At 40.3% G+C, this 20,041-nt stretch overlaps 2 protein-coding genes across 2 annotated transcripts; both read right to left on the minus strand.

The window, feature by feature from the left end:
* Positions 1-8,446: 8,446 nt before the first annotated feature.
* Positions 8,447-19,702, minus strand: LOC144516151 (butyrophilin subfamily 2 member A2-like). The gene is made up of 7 exons (XM_078247345.1): positions 19,695-19,702; positions 19,186-19,293; positions 15,184-15,306; positions 11,770-11,943; positions 11,316-11,489; positions 9,358-9,404; positions 8,447-9,234 (listed from the first exon to the last, which is right to left on the minus strand). Exons 1-7 carry the CDS (start codon positions 19,700-19,702, stop codon positions 8,711-8,713), a joined length of 1,158 nt encoding a protein of 385 aa, XP_078103471.1. The 3' UTR covers positions 8,447-8,710.
* On the minus strand, positions 13,012-13,928 carry LOC144517406 (NLR family CARD domain-containing protein 3-like). The gene is made up of 2 exons (XM_078249505.1): positions 13,877-13,928; positions 13,012-13,751 (listed from the first exon to the last, which is right to left on the minus strand). Exons 1-2 carry the CDS (start codon positions 13,911-13,913, stop codon positions 13,027-13,029), a joined length of 762 nt encoding a protein of 253 aa, XP_078105631.1. The 5' UTR covers positions 13,914-13,928; the 3' UTR covers positions 13,012-13,026.
* Positions 19,703-20,041: the final 339 nt, after the last annotated feature.

Consider the following 20,041-nt stretch of genomic DNA (forward strand, 5'->3'; position numbering starts at 1 on the left):
AAATGCGGAAAACACTCATCAAGTTGGGACAAAATTTCTGAATTTTTCAACCGTCCTTGGACAAGGGCACTGGACGGACCAACAACATCCTCAACATCAGACATCGTCAAAGCCTTCAGGGCCACAGTGGAATCAGCACCGGACAGGGCCACAGTTGCCTGGCCCTCATCAATCATTTCAGCACTGGACAGCGCCACGACCACTCTGACCACTTTGACCACTCTGACCACTCTGACCGAGGACTGAGGGATAGCTTCCCTGTCCTGGTATGGCTTCAACATATTTATGTGACACAACCTACTTCACCGTCGATGCTCTGGAGTGGCAACTATGTCGTCCCGGTCGCTCACTTTTCATTGGGCTACATATGGGCCGTCGTAGCGAGCCTGCAAGGCAGAACCAGGAATGGGCAATAATACCAAAACCTTATCATCTGGACTGAAAGATCTACATTTAGCATCCGAATCAAACAATCTTTTCATCTTTGTTTGAGCAACGGACATGTTCTGCTTTGCCAATTGCCAAAATTACCAATGTAATCAAACAAGTTATGTGATTTATTTATTGTATAGTTCCAGTGAAATGTTATCCCATCAGCTCCTTCAAGGCTGTCAGATTGCCATGCCAACCCTCATCAGCAGCTGCTCTTTTTTTTGTTCTAATCAACTTGTTCTAATGACTTCTTTATCCCATCATCAGAGGAAACTTCAGGAAACTTTTTTTGTATGTCTGGATAAGATACATATTCCTACCAAATTTCATGCAAGGGCAAGGCATGCCTTGCCTTGCCCAAGCCCGAGACCCATGTCAGATCGCAATTTTCACTAAGTCTGACAGACATACCAATTTTCGTAAGTTTTCGAGTAGCCCAAGCACCTCAAATCACGCAAACAATAAAATGAATAAGGAGAAAAAAAGAAGGAAGAAAAAACAGAAGGGCAATAGCCTTCGCCCCGACGATGTCACTAACCCAAAGTCCCTAGTTTGTTTTCATCTCTGTGCTGGTGAGTGACATCATGTCGTCCTCTGGTGGACATCAGAAGAAACTACTAGCAGAGCGCCACAAAACATATTCACACATTAAAACATGTTTACAGATGTTATTAGTTTCATTTCTATCTTTTTATCTTACACACTCACCCCACTTTTTAAATTACATTTTATTACATTTTATGTATTTATTTGGTAATACTATATCCCTTTATTTTAATCGTTTTTATTATACATATATTTTATATTTATTTTATATATTTATATTATATTTTATTATAATCCTTTTTTATTTAATTTTTTTGCATAAAGACAGTAAATCTGAAAGATATGAATGATATGTAGGATCTCGCACAGGAGTAAAGGAAAGACTGAACTTAAAAACACAAGACGGGAGACAATGAGACACAGGTGCAACACATAGGGGCGGGGACAGGTAATCACACAGGCGGGAAAGCAGAAGACAGGAAGTAAAACAAGACATAACATGGAAGAGCAGAGAAACTACAAAATAAAACAGGAAAAAACTACAACAGAAAACCCACAATCATGACAGAGGGCCTATCTTGTTTCATGTATCCATCTTTATCCTTATTTGTAATTGATTGAACAGCCACTTACGTAAATCTAATTTTTCTGGATTTTATTTGGAAAAATAAGTCACATAAGCTAAAGAAAAATGTACTTTCCAGTAGTAAAAGTAACGGTGACTTCCAGTCCGCATGTTGCATGTGGAGTTGTGTATACGTCGGAGGTTTTTCAATAAAAAATGACAAAGAACAAACTTCAAGACAAAAAAGTACACGGAAGGATAATTTTGTATCCAGCTTGGTTAAGGTGTTGAGGAAACCATAAACAACAATGAGGAGACAGGGGAAAGACGCTGAGAAGCAACGCTGTCAAAAACACGGAAACAAGCGAGAATCAGGCTATCACACAAGAGCTACGAAAACGGAGTGATTGCAGGAAGGAATGATAACTTGGAGAAGATGCTTGATGAAAAAATCAGAAGTCTACACGTATCCCTGGACAAGAACTTTAATAGTAAATTTGACAGTTTTCGTGATTTGATGATAAAAATTGTAAAAGAAATTGAAAAAAAAAGCCAGAGAAGTGCAGCATAGCCTAGATATGGAGATTGGAATCATGGCAGCTCTGGAACAGATTGAGCAAAATATCAAGAAAACAGCTGCAACAGATTTCAACCCAGAAACCGGAATAATGGTTTTTGGCCTGCACTTCGAGGAAGGTGAACAGGTGACGCAGACAGTGTCCAGGCTAATGTTGGAGGGGCTGCGGTGCGATTCCGTGCCCAGCTTGGTGGCAGTGGAGAGGCTGAAGCCTAGAGGTCGCAGACCAGGCCCGGTCAGGATCCAGTTGGCTTCAGTCGGGGACAATGTTGCGTTCCTGAGAAGGAAATACAAGCTAAGGGATGATGATCGATACAACAAGGTATATATCCGATCGGCAAAATCACACGCGGAGAGCCTGTTGGATTTGAACTTTTGTACCATTTTGAAGGAGAGCCCATCGGGGAATGATTTTTTTGTAACAGGGAATGGACGCATTGTGAAACGTGATGAGGAGCAACAGCGACGCACGTCAGATACTGTTTCTCGGACCCACCATGCTCAAGACTCCATTTCTTTAGTACATTGGAACGTTAACGGATGGACTGTAGGTAACTGTAAATTAAGAAGTGTTATTTTGAATACTTTAAATCCGGATATTATTTCGCTGAATGAGACGCATTTATTTGATGACAAAGTAATCGACTTGGAAGGTTATATATGGTTTGGTTATAACAGAACAAAACATGTTAAAGCACCTAAAGGCTCCGGTGGGGTTGGGTTTTTTGTTAAAAATAACTTGGTGGAATTGATGTTGTAGACAAACAGGTGGATGGTATTCTAGGTTTAAAATGTGTGCATTTGAAATCAGGTTATAGTTTTGTTGTTTTTACCTGTTACCTGCCACTGAAACGTCAGTATGGGGAAAGGACGCTTCTTTTTTCTTTAATCATGTTGTGAGTCAGATTTATTTATGTTCAGAAGTTGAAGCAATTTTAGTGTGTGGAGATTTCAACAGTAGGATGGGTGCTTTTGATGACTACCTAAACGAAGTGGATGTGATGGTTCAGTAAATAAGCATGGAGAATCAATGATTGCATTCTTAAAAGAATCTAAGTTATGTATTGTTAATGGGAGGATATGTCCTCTAAGTGATAACTATACATCGGTATCTATCAAGGGTAAAGCGGTGGTTGATTATATACTTGTATCACATGACTGCTTACAAATATGTGACTATTTTGAAGTTTTAGTTTCAAATCAATTAATTAAAATGGCAAATTGTATGGATTTGATTGGAGAAAGAAGTCCCAGATCATTCTTTACTGTGGTTAAAATGTCTTATAAAGACTGAGGCTCACTGTCATGTAGCTTATCAGGAGAGTTTACAAAATGCATCCACAAAAAGGAAAGTCAGCAGGACTTTACCAGTTAACTTCTGATCCTTGAGTTTACAGCAATCAACCCTTTTGAAAATGAAGAATGATATACAATTACGTTTTAGAGAACAAGAACATCTAGATAACTGGTATGTCAGCCTTTGTAAATTGATTAAAGAAGATATAGAGTCTGATATTAAAGATGGAGATAACTATAAGGTTACAAAAAAGCCATTCAATACGAAACCTTATTGGAACAAAGAGTTAAAAGAATTGTGGCAATCTATGTGTAAAACAGAAAATATGTTTCTGAAGTGTTTAAATAATAAAATAGAAAGGAAGAAACTATTAGAAACCTTTAAGAATAGCCAGAATAGGTTTGATAAAAGATACAGATTCTATAAAAGACGTTATCAAAGAGGATTGGTATTAAACCTGAAGAGAATCCAAACGTCTGACCCGAAGAGATTTTGGTCAGAAATGAATAAACTAGGGCCAAGGCGTAGTTGTAAAATACCCATGGAGGTGCTGGGGATGATGGTAGTTTAGTGACTGGGCTGTCTGATGTCATCAATAGGTGGGAGAAAGATGTCAAAGATCTTTTCTCTTGTGAGACGTTTGATTTTGATGGAGGGTACTATGAGGATTTATGTCAGAGGAAAAATGTAATAGAGGGCCACATTTTAAAAGGGGAATATTGGATTAATAAGGATCTAAATAATAGTCTTACAAAAGAAATTCAAATGGCTATTAATAAAGCTAAATTGGGAAAAGCGACAGGGGTTGAAAATATCCCAAATGAAATACTGAAATCACCCAAACTATTTGATATTTTGTGTGATTTATTTAAAGAATGTTTTGAATCCAGCAAAATACCATCTATGTGGCTTAAATTAATTATTAATCCGATACCAAAATCCCAAAATGACAATCCAAGGGTGCCTTTAAATTATAGAGGGATTAGTCTAATGAGCACAGTTTATAAGCTATATTCTACAATACTTAATGAGAGGCTCATGTTGTATTTAGAGAAAGAAGAGCTCCTTGTGGAAGAACAAAATGGGTTCCGTAAATCAAGATCATGCCTAGATCACATTTTTGTATTGTCTACAATTATAACTAAAAGAATAAGTGACAATAAGCCAACATATTCGTGCTTTATTGATTTTCACAAAGCTTTTGATATGATCAATAGGGATCTGTTAGCATATAAGCTTATAGAGTATGGGGTAAATGGAAATGTTTATGGCACTGAAGTCTGTTTATCACAAGCCCATAGCATGTGTAAGATTGAATGAACTCCATACAAACTGGTTCCCAACATCATCAGGGGTGAAACAGGGTGATGCTTTGTCTCCCACATTATTTGCAATTTATATAAATGATTTGGCAAAGGAAATTAAAGCATTGAATTGTGGGATAAGATGTGGAAATGAAATGATAAGTATTTTTTTGTACGCAGATGACATAGTACTACTGTCTCCATCTGAAGATAATTTGCAGTGGATGCTCTCCTATATTGATGATTGGTGTAATAAATGGAGATTGTTTATCAATAGAACATATGAATTTCAGAAATGGTGTTAAGGTTCTTGCTGATTCAGCACGTAGAGCTTTGGGAGGAATCATTGGTAAAAGTAAGAATCTCAAAGACATAAGTCTTCAAACTTATTCTAATCTGTGTGTGTGTCCTATACTTGATTATATTGTGGGTGTTGGAGGACTTAGGAATATATCTAATTGTGAATTAGTGTAAAATAGTGCCATAAGATATTTTCTGGGCGTGCATAAATATACCTCGACATTGGTGATAGTGGGAGACATGGGATGGGAATCATGTGAGGCTCGCTGGAAGATATGTATGGCCCAGTTATGGAATCGTCTATTAGATATGGACGCAAATAGGTTGACGAGGAAAATATTTCTCTGGGATCAACACACTCTTGGTCCTTGGTCTAACGACATATGCAAATTGTTTTGTAATTATGGTTTTGGTGAGTTGTTTCTTAATAATGAAAAGCTGAATATTGGTTTGTTTAAAGAATCTGTGTTTGCTAAAGACAAAAAGCAGTGGGCCGATGATATATGGGCTAAGCCAAAATTGCGTACTTTTGTAATGATAAAACCAGAATATGGTACTGAGAATTATGTTGTATATCATTTGTCAAAAAGGCAAAGATCTTTATGTGCTCAGCTGAGATCTGGGGTTTTACCTTTGACTGTTGGAACAGGACGATATGTTAATGTAGAAGAGGAAAAACACATCTGTCCCATGTGTTGTTTGAATGATATAGAAAATGAGTTCCATTTTGTTTTCTACTGTCCTTTTTATTGTGAACAGCGTGATTTTTTTGTTTCGTAGGATAAAAGCAGAGATTGATTTGGTAAATATGGATGATGCTCAAAGACTGAGATGGCTGTTCACATATTAACATATAAATTAGCCAGTTATCTAGATAAAGCTTGGGAGAAGAGGAAAAAAGCTCTTTATCGAGATGAACTGTAGATGAGGATTTGTTGTTTGTGTGTACGTGTATATACGTATATGTGTGTATATGTATATATTTGTATTCATGTATTTCTCTGAATGATTTGTATATGCGACAGGAAAATGTTTGTTAAATAAGTAAGTTTGTGGTGTCTTGTAATCCCATGTGGGATGGGCCAAAATGTTTGGCATGAGTAACTAACATAACTAACTAGTAAAGCAGAAGGAGGTCTTGAAGTCCTAGATTTCATTGACACTGTGAACACTGTTAAAGTTAATTGGTTAAAAAGATGTCTTAAAAACCCTGAGTCAATTTGGTATTTTATCCCAAAATTGGAGGTCTTCCTTTTATTTTAAAATGTAATTTTCCTCCAAATAAATTGCCAATTAATTTATCTAAATTCCATCAGCAAGCCCTTCTAGCTTGGAAGCTTTTGTCCACAATTTTTCACCGCACAAGACTTTCCTCTGGAACAATTGTGATACTTATTAGGAACAAATCCTTATTTTTTCCTAAATGGCTCCAAAGAGATTTAAATCACATTCTTAATCTTTTCAATGAATCTGGTGATATGCTATCCTATGAACAGTTTATGAATGTACACTGTTTTCCAATTCCTTTCAGAGAATTTAATTAAAGAATTAAATTTGTGCAATCCCAAATGGTTTAATTCTACTTATACAAAATTACTTAAATTATTGTGCACACAATATATATCACAGCCTTTACTATCATTGGATGGTATTGAACTAACGCACATGAAGTGTAACAATAAGCATATTCGCCCCAATTTTTCAGAGAAAGAATACAGTTTTTGTGGAGATCTCAAATTGAGAAGATAAATCGGAGAAGGGCTTGGCTTCTACCGTTTAAGTACTGTGTTTCTAACAAAGCTAAGGAAGTACACCTCAACATTTTAAATAACATATACCCTACTAATCACCTTGGTGCTAAATTTTCCCACATTGACTCTACCTGTACATTTTGTGAACAGAATACTAAAACAATATCTCACCTTTTTTGAGTATCTAATTAATTTCATCATTCTGTATGCCAAATTTTATATTCACAAGCAGACATTTTCTAATTAATCTCCTAATTTTGTACCTTTTCTCATAGAATTTAAATCTCTACTTAGATCATTGGATACAAAAAAAGTATTACAATTTTCCAGTTTGTTTTCATCTCTGAGCTGGTGAGTGATATCATGGCGTCCTCTAGTGGACATCAGCCGCAACTACAAGCAGAGTGCCACCAAACATTCACACATTAAAACATGTTTATGCGTTACTCTATTTTAATCACAAAAGCTAAACGGCATTTTCAGCTATGATCAAATGAAATGTCTCTGCTTGTTACAGCTATGAACTAAAGTTTGACTTAACTACTATTATCTATTAGCAGGGTTCTGTTTCCAGTTAGTTTACCTGTTGCAGGGAATATAAATACAGTCAGAAAACTCTCTGTTGTGGCATTAAATGTTTCACTTATCATCCTGTAGTGATGCCTCTTCTACTGGACTCTGCTGCTGTTAGCTACTAATGCTATAGATATGATGCTATAGTATAGATATGATGCTATAGTATAGATATGATGCTGTAGTATAGATGTGATGCTATAGTATAGATATGATGCTATAGTATAGATATGATGCTATAGTATATATATGATGCTATAGTATAGATATGATGCTATAGTATAGATATGATGCTATAGTATAGATATGATGCTATAGTATATATGATGCTATAGTATATATATGATGCTATAGTATAGATATGATGCTATAGTATAGATGTGATGCTATAGTATAGATATGATGCTATAGTATAGATGTGATGCTATAGTATAGATATGATGCTATAGTATAGATATGATGCTATAGTATAGATATGATGCTATAGTATAGATATGATGATATAGTATAGATATGATGCTATAGTATAGATATGATGCTATAGTATAGATATGATGATATAGTATGCATTCTGTGCTCTGTAGGAATAACAACCACACATCCTAGTTAAAGATCTGATAACAGAATACAGGGAAGTGACAAAGTCATGATGTGTTTGAAACTTTAGCTACAGCTAATATTTCCCTTTCTCTTCAAACACACAAAGGAACAGACAAACTGGGTGGAAACTTTGTTTGTCTGCAAGGACACTGAGCGGTAAACAGGAGACGCAGGTTCGATCCCCGCCTCAGGTACGCCACACAGGAATGTCTATGATCAATGGATGTGTACGAGGGTTCAACAACTTGTTTATGATCATAGTCCGTCAAAACTTCAGCTCAATTTGAATTTCAAATTTGACCAGCAAAACATTTGTTCATGTTTTAGTTTAGTTCTACATGTTCCGTTTTTTCTGGCTAACTATTCCACAAGTTTAACTTTTTAACCAACGATATACATGTTCTTTAAACTAAACTGAGTATTCGATGAATCTAACCCCCCCCCCCATCCTGGAGTTCACTAACTTTAAAAGTTAAAAAGAAAGACCACAAACACATCACAGTAACTTTATGCTTTTATTGTGAAAAGAGACAGAACTCGACAAAACATGACACAAGTCAACGGCATTTCATGATCACAGCTTCCATCTTTAAAGGACTGGAAGTGGAAGAAGTTTACAATGTTCACGAGGAATCTGTTCAATCATTCAGAATTATTTCATACAAAGTTCATTAGTTCATAACAATAACCTGACATATTTCTGTAAGTGTGATCCTGTACAGACTCAACTGATCAGCAGTGAGAAACAGGAGGAGACTCTCCGTCCTACACACAACACAGAGACACTGAGGAACCAGGAGACCAGATCCTGAACCCAGGATAGAGAGGCTGAGTGAATGTGGTGTTGAAGGTGTAGAGGTGGATCAGTGAGTCAGAGGAGACTCTGTAGAAGGACAGAGAGCCAGCAGGACAGTCCACATACACTGCTACTCTACCAGAGATAGAGGAGGAGGAGATGGATGTTTTTCTGTTATTGTGCCAGACAAAGTAACCATCATCAGAGCAGTTCAGACTCCAGGACTGATGATTGTATCCAAACCAACAGTCAGCACTGTCTCCTCTCCTGATTCCTCCATAACACACTGATATCTCAACATGTCCTCTCCTCTCGACCTCCCAGTAACAGCGACCAGTCAGACCATCTCTACACAGCAGCTGAGGAAAGTGGTCAAACCTCTCTGGATGATCAGGATATGACCGCTCCTCCACACGTGACACCTTCCTGTTGTTGTCAGACAGTTTGAGTTTTCTGTTCACTGTGTTTGTGTCGAATGTGAGTTCACAGGAATCTGACGGAGAGAACGAGACACAACACAGCTGCAGTTATTAACCAATCAGCACTTTGATGATGACATCAGAGGGTTGAATGAGTGATGTCACAGTTTGATGAATGAAATTAAAAACACACTTACACTTCCTCAAACCTGGTGTCAACCATCTGACTCCAGCAGGCTCCACCCTGAAAGGAGGAGGGGGACATTGCATCACTCTCACACACACAGCTTCGTTCTGATCAAATGTAGGGTTGGAATTTACTCATTCATATATGGGCTGTCAATCAATTGAACTATTTAATTCATTTAATTTCATTTAACGTGTCTAATCATAAGAGAAGTTATCTCAGGACACTTTCCAGATAGAGGAGGTCTCAGTCAGGATTTTATTTCATAGTACGCACAACAACAGTCCTCCTCTAAAGCTGTTTACTGCTCCAGAAATCAGCTGTTCTTATAATAGGCTATTTGATGTGTATGAGAATGTGTTCCTAGCGTACTTTATGATATCATAATGACCAGGTCATGAGAATATTACTGAAACTACAGGTTGTTGTATTATAGGATGGAGATGTCCGTTTCTAGTTCTTGATAAACTGATCTATAGGCTATATGAACGCTGTGGTATTCAACCAATGAAAATAATGAAAATAAAAGCCCTACAAAGAGAAATGAATGAGATATGTTATAGAGTAGAAATAATAGCGTCTGCCTATTATGTTTGGACATCTATGAATTCATGAATTAGACAACGTTTTACAAAGTTTATGATGTCGCCCTAACTTAACAACTGGAGAACCAGCTGGACTTTAAAGGGAGTCTGGGAACTTCTTCCCTGGGATCTAACCTTTTACTGTTTAGGCTATCGTTACATTTGACGTGTTTACCGTCCATAAAATTATGTCTTTATCATAGAATAAAAGTTACATAATGATGACATCAGCTGAAACAGACAGTATGACACTAATTTGTGCTTGCAATATAAAAAGAATTTGGCAAGAGAGATAGAGAGGGAGAGAAAGAGAGAGAGAGAGCTCAACCTGGACAACCAAAAGCTGCTCATCATGTGAAGAAAACGTACATCCACCTTTCTTTCATTAACTTTACATCTAAAAATGTAAACAAACTTGCAGCGTACACAATATATAAAATACATATGAAATTCATAAATATACATATTTATTTTAGAAATGAATATATAGGCCTTTAATTACAAAAATATAATTTTCTGATTCTGACAATCTCTTGGCCAGCAGAGAAGGCCTTGCTGGCCCTGAAGGCCCACCTCTGATCTATAGATCAAGTCATAACCATGAATATTCGGATTAATAGCGGATGGCTTGTGGGTGAAATAACTGATAAATAATGAGGAAAATATAACTGAACATAGCAGAGAGCAGAACAGATTATGTGCGCATTTTCACATCCTCATCATTAGATGAGTGTCTCAAAAGAAATGTACGCAGTGGGTACAGGATTACGGCTGCCCGCGCCACTGCCACACTAGCATTTACAGAGACCCAACAATTCCCCCAAGAGCAAGCATTTGGTGCAATGGTGTCTCTGTAGAGAAACATCAACATTATATCACTGTCACACGTACACATATATTGTGTTTTGCACCGCAGGAACTAGGAAAGAGTGTTTTGAGGGACTTTATGAACTTAGAGTCGGTACTCTCCCAGTACAAGAGAATTCTAAAGAAATAATTGGTCCAGACGTAAGTGTACGTCTCTGATCGATCACATGAGCCATGCAGCACCGGCAACTGACATTTTAAACAGCTAACTAACTAGTCTGCCGAAAGAGTAGATTAATGCTTCATCCACACACTCTTCTCACAGCGTAGAAAGCAGATTGCTTTGTGCTAAGCTAGGCTAAACCTGTCCTGAACCTGTCGAGTTGAAACTGATTTGATCCTGGGAAAGCGGAAAGAAAAGGATGTTTCTTAAAACCACGGACAGTGCCTTTAACATACAGAGATGTGTCCAAACTACATCAATTATTAACAAAAGGGAGTTATCATTTTAGTTCCTGGAGATGTTCTCCTTTAAAACTTCCTACACAAATATATCCTTTTTGTTTATCAGTTTTACCTAAGAGTGTCCAGTCTCCAGAAAGGATCCTCCAGTCCCGCTGACAGTAGCTTCACTCCTGAGTCTCCTGGATGATTGTAGCTCAGGTCAAGCTCTCTCAGAAGGGAGTGGTTGGAGCTCAGAGCTGAGACCAGAGAAGAACAGCCTTCCTCTGAGATCAGACAACCTGACAGACTGCAAACACACAGAACAACACACAGGAACCCTCTGTCAACACGTGGAGCCATGTGTTTCTTTTATGTTTGTTTGTTTTCCAGGTACATTTTGGTCCAGATTTAGAATACATCTTTAAAATCATCTGTGGTATTTAATTATTCAACAACAAAAGCAAATGATGAAATATCCTCATGCAAAGTAATTATCTGAGTCTAATAACTACATATCAGCTGTTTTATCAACTAAAGTTAATCAGATTTGAAATGGTCATCAGTTGAATGGGTTAATGAATCCTGACCTGAGAGTCTCCAGTGTGCAGTGTGGACTCTTCAGTCCAACAGAGATCAGCTTCCCTCCTGAATCCTGCAGGTTGTTGTTACTCAGGTCCAGCTCTCTCAGACTAGAGGACTGAGAGCTGAGAACTGAGGACAGAGCTTCACAGCTTCTCTCTGACAGACTACAGCCACTCAGTCTGGAGAGACAACAGGAGGGAAACTAGGTATTTATATTTAACTCCTGTTGAAAGATAGCAGAGTATTTAATGATGAATAAATGCCACTTATAGAGCTTTGTTGGAGGCTTTGACCACTGGCAGCAGCCTCAGAAGCGCCTCCTCTGAAGCAGAGTATTTCTTCTGGTCAAACTCGTTTAGATCTTCTTCTGATGACAGTAAGATGAAGACCAGAGCTGACCACTGAGCAGGAGACAGTTCATCTGTGGAGAGATGTCCTGAACTCAGGGCCTGTTGGATCTGCTCCACTAGAGAATGATCATTCAGTTCATTCAGACAGTGGAACAGATTGATGCTTCTCTCTGCAGACAGATCCCTGTTGATCTTCTTCTTGATGTACTTGACTGTTCTCTGATTGGTCTCTGAGCTACTTCTTGTCTGTGTCAGCAGGCCTCGCAGGAGATTCTGATTGGTCAGCAGTGAAAGACCCAGGAGGAAGTGAAGGAACAAGTCCAGGTGTCCATTTGGACTATGTAAGGCCTTGTCCACAGCCCTCTGGTAGAACTGTGCTGATGTTGTTTGTTTTCCTGACAGTAGGTTCACTCCAGAGTTGGTGAATGTCAGATGGACATGAAGAGCAGCCAGAATCTCCTGAACACTCAGATGGATGAAGCAGAACACCTTGTCCTGGTACAGTCCTCTCTCCTCTTTAAAGATCTGCGTGAACACTCCGCTGAGTACACTGAGACTGCTCTGATATCGATGCCACACTCTGTCAGGTCTGATTCATAGAAGATCAGCTTGCCTTTCTGCAGCTGCTCAAAAGCCAGTTTTCCCAGAGACTCCATCATCTTCCTGCTCTCAGGACTCCAGTGTGGATCTGTCTCAGCTCCTCCGTCATACTTAATGTTCTTCACTTTGGACTGAACCACCAGGAAGTGGATGTACATCTCAGTCAGGGTCTTGGGCAGCTCTCCTCCCTCTCTGGTCTTCAACACGTCCTCCAGAACATGATGTCTTCCGAATGTCTTGATGTGGGAGATGATTCTACTGGCCTGCTCCTCATCTCTGAGTCTCTTCCTGAAGTACTCCTCCGTCTGTGGGTCAGTGAACCCTCTGACCTCTGTCACACTCAGGGGGGATCTGATTGGCTGCTGCAGGTCGTGTGGTTATCCAGAGGCGAGCAGAGGGAAGCAGATTCCCCCTGATAAGGTTTGTCAGTAGCACATCCACTGAGGTGGACTTTGTAACATTAGTCAGGATTTTTGTGTTGAGGAAGTCCAGAGGAAGTCGACACTCATCCAGACGGTCAAAGATGAACACAACCGGGAACTCTTCAAACCTGCAGATTCCTGCTTCTTTGGTTTCACTAAAGAAGTAATGAACAAGTTCCACCAAGCTGTACTTTTTCTCTTTCAGCACATTCAGCTCTCTGAATGTGAATGGAAATGTGACCTGGATGTCCTGGTTGGCTTTGTTTTCAGCCCAGTCCAGAGTGAACTTCTGTGTTAAGACTGTTTTCCCGATGCCAGCCACTCCCTTTGTCATCACTGTTCTGATTGGTTCATCTCTTCCAGGTGGGGCTTTAAAGATGTCTTCTTGTCTGATTGTTGTTTCTGGTCTGTCTGGTTTCCTGGATGCTGTTTCAATCTGCCTGACCTCATGTTCATCATTGATCCCTGCAGTCCCTACCTTTGTGATGTAGATCTCTGTGAACATCTGATTCAGAATGGTTTGGTTTCCTGCTTTAGCAATCCCCTCAAACACACACTGGAACTTCTTGTTTAGGTTAGATTTCAGTTTACATTTACAAACTCCAGCAGAACTTCCTGAATGAATACAGAACAAAAAAGCTCATTAAGTAATTTTGTAAAGGAAACAGGAACATACTTTGACCCTTCTCTGGAGACATTAGTAAACGTTGCACGTTAAATCTTTAGAGAAATCCTCTTACTGCTCTGCAGACAGTCAGCCAGCTCGTCCTGCTTCATTCTCCTATCTATTTTATTTTCTTTATTCTCTTACAAGTAGAAGGAGGCAGTTTAACAGTCAAGCAGTCTGTAAAAGTGCATCAACGAACAAAGAAAACTCAGGGTTTTTATGGGTGATCGTGCAGAGGGAGGGACTGTATTCTTGTCGACTCAGTAATCCTGGTCCAATGGCTACTTTAGATGTCTTCTGAGGGGCGTACAGACACCTCCTTCTCTGTGGTTCCTTTTTGCTGACTCTACACCCTGTACACTTGCTGATTCTGCTCATTTTCTGTTTAGTTTGTACTGCTTCAGGGTATTGGACCTTTGCCAGGTACTGCCTAGTGTGTCGGCTACACGAGAGGGAGGGGGCAGTGCAGCCTCAGTGCAATGGGTGCAGAATAAGCTATAGTTTCCTTTGCAAATAATAGAGTACTATAATGGATCCCTATAACTGATATATTATAATATAATATAGAAAACAGTAAATATATAAGTAAATATCATATAGTATAAAAGTAAATACATATACATTCATAAAAATATAAACACCATGCAGTAATGGATAATATAAGAAAGAAAGTTCACACATCAGTATGACAGATAACAACTTTCCACTACACACCCAGAAACCATCAGCTGACTCAGGAGGAAAGCAGAGCTTACGTAGATGGCCTGTTTGTAGTCGGGGAGAACTGCTGACCTGGACTGAGGATTCTGTTGGATGGTGGTTCCCTTTTTTTTTGCTTCCCCTAATTGACTTCTGATCCGACATCCAACTGGCAAACCCAGATCCAACATTTAGGAAGAATTTTGCATTTTGACCAATTTGGGTCAGGAGACTTGGGGGGAAAAATCTGGTCATGACCCACTCACTGAAACTTGGCCTTAAGTATCTAGACTCAAATGGCAGAAGTCTTCTCATGGCAAATAGTGTCCTGACCCTGGTGACACAAACACTTACTAAGGGTCGCTGGTTCTCCGAGGGGGGGGGGGTGTGGAGATGAAGTTACCCTGGAAGGGGCACTCTGAGGCGCATACATCCCAACCATCCCCCTGGTTTTCCCAGTTGGAAAAGAACATTAATATAATAATATAATATTGGACCAAACCAGGTCCAACATTAAATTGAGATCTAAAGTTGAAGACTGGTATTACTGGACAGCTTTCAGATCTGAGAAAATAAATATATGTGAAGAAGAAAGATGCTAAAAATAAATTTCAAAATTTCTCTGGATATATAAAAGTTGATACATGAATCAGCAATATTATAATATTATTAACAGCTTACCTCTTTTCAGTAGAGGGTTGCTCTCTTTTAAAGTCAATGAGGCCTTGATGTGAGTGGTCACTCTTAAAGGACATACAGCTGGGTTCAGGTTCAGGTTCAGCAGAGTCTGGTCTTTGATGGATCCTGTTATACAGACCAACAGGGATGGAAATTCACTTTTTAGTATTCAGACACAAAAACTGCTGGAGATACAAGCAGCAACTTAAACAAGATTAACACAAATAAGTTAAATAAACGATACAAAAAACTGGGTTAAAAAGCTAAAACACCAGAGAATATATTGGACCAAACCAGATCCATTATTTACAGTTGTGTTCAAAATAATAGCAGTCCAAACATCACTAACCTCATGAATCAAATTTTTTGGTAGAAGTGATATTTCTACATGGCAAATAATTTACTAGTAAGTGTTGTAGAGTCATAGAAAACCAACAGACCCAACAGTCATGACATGCATGCTGCTCATTCTGTGTGATTGAATCTGTAATTGAAAGGGGCATGTTCAAAATAATAGCAGTGTTGTGTTCAATTAGTGAGGTGATTGATTCTGTGAAGAAACAGGTGTCAGTTATGGCCCATATTTAAGGAAGGAAGGAAGCAAATGTTGTGCATGCTGGTTATAGTGCATTTCATACTGAAATACTCAGCAAAATGGGTCGTTCTAGACATTGCTCTGAGGAACAGCAGACTTTGATTAAAAAGTTGATTGGAGAGGGGAAAACATATAAAGAAGTGCAGAAAATGATAGGCTGCTCAGCCAAAATGATTTCAAATGCCTTGAAATGGCATCCAAAGCCTGAACGACGTGGGAAAAAACAGTCAACTACCATTCAAATGTATTGAAGAATAGCCAAAATGGCAAAGGCTCAACCAATGATCAGCTCCAGGTCTTCCCTTTCCCGGGCCACATTAACCAGCTCCGACTGGGGGATCCCGAGGCGTTCCCAGGCCAGGTTAGAGATATAATCCCTCCACCTAGTCCTGGGTCTCCCCCGAGGCCTCCTCCCAGCTGGACGTGCCTGGAACACCTCCCTAGGGAGGCGCCCAGGGGGCATCCTTACCAGATGCCCGAACCACCTCAACTGGCTCCTTTCGACGCACAGGAGCAGCGGCTCTACTCCGAGCTCCTCACGGATAACTGAGCTTCTCACCCTATCTCTAAGGGAGACGCCAGCTACCCTCCTGAGGAAACCCATTTCGGCCGCTTGTACCCTGGATCTTGTTCTTTCGGTCATGACCCAGCCTTCATGACCATAGGTGAGGGTAGGAACAAAAACTGACCGGTAGATTGAGAGCTTTGCCTTCTGGCTCAGCTTTCTTTTCGTCACAACGGTGTGATAAATTGAATGTAATACCGCACCTGCTGTGCCGATTCTCTGACCAATCTCCCGCTCCATTGTCCCCTCACTCGCGAACAAGACCCCAAGGTACTTGAACTCCTTCACTTGGGGTAAGGACTCATTCCCTACCTGGAGAAGGCACTCCATCGGTTTCCTGCTGAGAACCATGGCCTCCGATTTAGAGGTGCTGATCCTCATCCCAGCCGCTTCACACCGATCCAGTGAGTGCTGAAGGTCACAGGCCGATGATGCCATCAGGACGACATCATCTGCAAAAAGCAGCGATGAGATCCCCAGCCCACCGAACTGCAACCCCTCTCCACCCCGACTACGCCTCGATATCCTGTCCATAAATACTACAAACAGGATTGGTGACAAAGCGCAGCCCTGGCGGAGGCCAACCCTCACCTGAAACGAGTCCAACTTACTGCCGAGAACCCGGACACAGCTCTCGCTTTGGTCGTACAGAGATTGGATGGCCCTGAGAAGGGACCCCCTCACCCCGTACTCCCGCAGCACCTCCCACAGTATCTCCCGGGGCACCCGGTCATACGCCTTCTCCAGATCCACAAAACACATGTAGACTGGTTGGGCATACTCTGAACAAACCCGCTATTTTTAAATAGTTTAGCCAGCTGTGTTTATTTCTGCTGCCTCCAGCTTCATTTGAAACTAAATGTGTCTTCTGGCAACAACACACACCTTCCACGTTCTGGGTGTCGCGTTAGGTCACGGCAGTTTACTTCGGCGCCGCTTGTTTTACAGTTCTGTGGAGGCTCCAGGCAGAGCTTTCTCCGTAGCCACGTACACACACACGGCCGGCTCGACGCACAAGTATAAACATCAGGCCACTTACATAGGCTATGGAGAAAGCTCTACATCAGGCCACTTACATCGGCTATGGAGAAAGCTCTGCGTGGAGCCTCCACAGAACTGGAAAACAAGCTCAAGTGGCCTGATGTTTATACTTGTGCGCTGGTGTTTGCGTCAAGCCGGCATATAACGACCAGCCACGCTGAGGCGGTACCAACATCTGCAATGGAAAACGGACGCACAGTGTGTCGCGTCGAGTCGAGGCGAGTAGAGTCGAGGCGAGTCGAGCAGGTACCATGTAATGGAAAAACGCCATTTGAGAAGAAACTCAGTTTTACAGACCTGTCCATTAAATCAACTATCCATTAGTCGACAAAATCGTTTGAGTGTTAGTCGACTAAGAATTTCTTTAATTAAAAAAGAGCAGATCTGGTGCTCAGGTCCTTGATGTAAAAGCCTTCTTACTGGATGTTTGTAGGAGCCTAAATGCAGTCATTTATGTTTTGATAATTGGCATACAACAATTTCCTTTACCATTCTCAACTTCTCTCTCTGGCTCTCTGCATCATTTTTTGGAAGTAGATTTTGCACTGTTGTATTTTTTCTTGTGTAAAAGTAAATAGTTAAACTTTTACTGTGTGGTCCTGTGGATTTTTTAATGTGGATTAATTCTGTGGAAACCTACAACATTTTGTAACTTAAATTTGTGCATAATAGTATATCTGAATGCAGGAATTTAGACGTCAGAAGTTTTTTCTCGCCACTGTCACACCAAATGATTGCTGAGAGTGTAGTCTACACCTACTCTATTTGTAGAGTGTCCTGATTAGGATTGGACACTACAAATAACATGTTGTTCAATTTGAACACAAAGTTGCATCATAAAGAAACTACAGTAGTTCCTGTTGGAGGAGTGCCAGCTCATAGTGATGCAGCTCCATATTTGTTGATTTAGTTAGAGAATAAATGAGCTGAGTTTGTTGTCTCCACATGAGTCCGGTCAGTGAATAGAACGACTCGACACTAACTGCTGCAGACAGCTTTCTGATCTTCAACACAAGAGTCCTTAACGCTTTCTCAAGTTTCTCTTAACATTACAGAGACAGAAACAAACCCTGAAGAGACAAAAGACAAACTTGGCAGAAAAATCACTATTTGATTTTTTTTCCCACATTGTTGAGCCCTAATGCCCAGATAACTAACGTGGAGAGAAAACTATGTACACATAATGACAATAAAGCCGAATCATGAACCTAAAGAAGTCCGACTACAATCATTAGATCTGAGAAAAGTTATTAAGTTGGTTTTGATTATCACATTGACTTCACATTAATTCAGTTAGATGGTACCTAAAACGGCTTGGGTGCTACGCCTAAACATTACAATGGTAGAGAAACCCTGCCTGTGTATAGATGTTAAAAATAATGACATGAAGACACTTCTCTTCCTCCTCCATACATTACTACAACAGTAACAGAGGCATTTAGGTAACTACATTTTATTCTGAAAGGTTCCAGAGGAAACAGTAGAGTCCTGTTGTGTCTGACTTTACTCTGGTGGAGACAACGGTTTGTTTTCTAACAGCAGGAGAAAGGCTCGGACCCCACCCATCTTCAAACTCAGCCTTCATTTAGAGCTCAACTACACAGCTGTAAAGTTTTCTGACTGCAGCCTCACGGTTGTGACAGACAATCACTAACATGTAGATTTATCTATAATACAAGAGTCGTCCACACTTTCTCAGGAAATAAGAAGTGAAGTAGAAACATATTTAACATCACAGAGCCAGAAACTAACCCTGAAGAGACCAAAGACTAACGTGTTGTTAAAGTATCAAACAGCAACTTACAGTTTCTTCAAACAGTCCAAAGAGTTGATGAAGAAGAGGGTCACTCTCCGCCTGGAGAAAAATCTCTGACACTGGTGAGCTGTTCCCTGGAATGAGTCCCAGCTCCACCTGGCAGGAAGCAGGCAGGAAGGGCTGCAACAGGAGCAGATTTTCACAACCAAATGACTTTTGGACTGCTGTCGATGCTCCGTTACTGACTGAAAGATTCCCCACTCAGAGTGGTTCCTCTGTCCTGTTCTCCACTCAGAGTGGTTCCTCTGTCCTGTTCCTCACTCAGAGTGGTTCCTCTGTCCTGTTCCTCACTCAGAGTGGTTCCTCTGTCCTGTTCTCCACTCAGAGTGGTTCCTCTGTCCTGTTCTCCACTCAGAGTGGTTCCTCTGTCCTGTTCTCCACTCAGAGTGGTTCCTTTGTCCTGTTCTCCACTCAGAGTGGTTCCTCTGTCCTGTTCTTCACTCAGAGTGGTTCCTCTGTCCTGTTCTTCACTCAGAGTGGTTCCTCTGTCCTCACACTGATCCATGCTGATGAACTCAGCCTTTTATCTGCAGAGGAAACATAACATTATATGTCATTGGCTCTTCTTGTCTCTTTCACATCACTGAGTACATTATCAGCTGCTGTAGTTCTACTATCAGTCCACTAGATGGAGCCAGGAGAGAGAGAGAGAGAGAGAGAGAGAGAGACAGAGAGAGAGAGACAGAGAGAGAGAGAGAGAGAGAGAGACAGAGAGAGAGAGAGAGACAGAGAGAGAGAGAGCAGAGAGAGAGACGAGAGAGAGAGAGAGACAGAGAGAGAGAGAGAGAGAGAGAGAGAGACAGAGACAGAGAGAGAGACAGAGAGAGAGAGAGAGAGAGAGAGA

The sequence above is a fragment of the Sander vitreus genome, chromosome 4, assembly GCF_031162955.1.
Source record: "Sander vitreus isolate 19-12246 chromosome 4, sanVit1, whole genome shotgun sequence".
In the NCBI taxonomy this organism is placed as follows: Eukaryota; Metazoa; Chordata; class Actinopteri; order Perciformes; family Percidae; genus Sander; species Sander vitreus.

Bases quoted from the DNA above. Each gene is read 5' to 3' on its own strand.
- LOC144517406 (XM_078249505.1), bottom strand. From the start codon at position 13,913: ATGAAGCAGGACGAGCTGGCTGACTGTCTGCAGAGCA. The intron at 13,752-13,876 runs GTAAGAGGATTT...GTATTCATTCAG, and splicing joins GGCTGACTGTCTGCAGAGCA to GAAGTTCTGCTGGAGTTTGT.
- LOC144516151 (XM_078247345.1), bottom strand. The intron at 15,307-19,185 runs GTAAGTTGCTGT...TCTGTATAACAG, and splicing joins TTGGACTGTTTGAAGAAACT to GATCCATCAAAGACCAGACT. The intron at 11,944-15,183 runs GTAAGCTGTTAA...TTGTCTCTCCAG, and splicing joins CAACCCTCTACTGAAAAGAG to ACTGAGTGGCTGTAGTCTGT.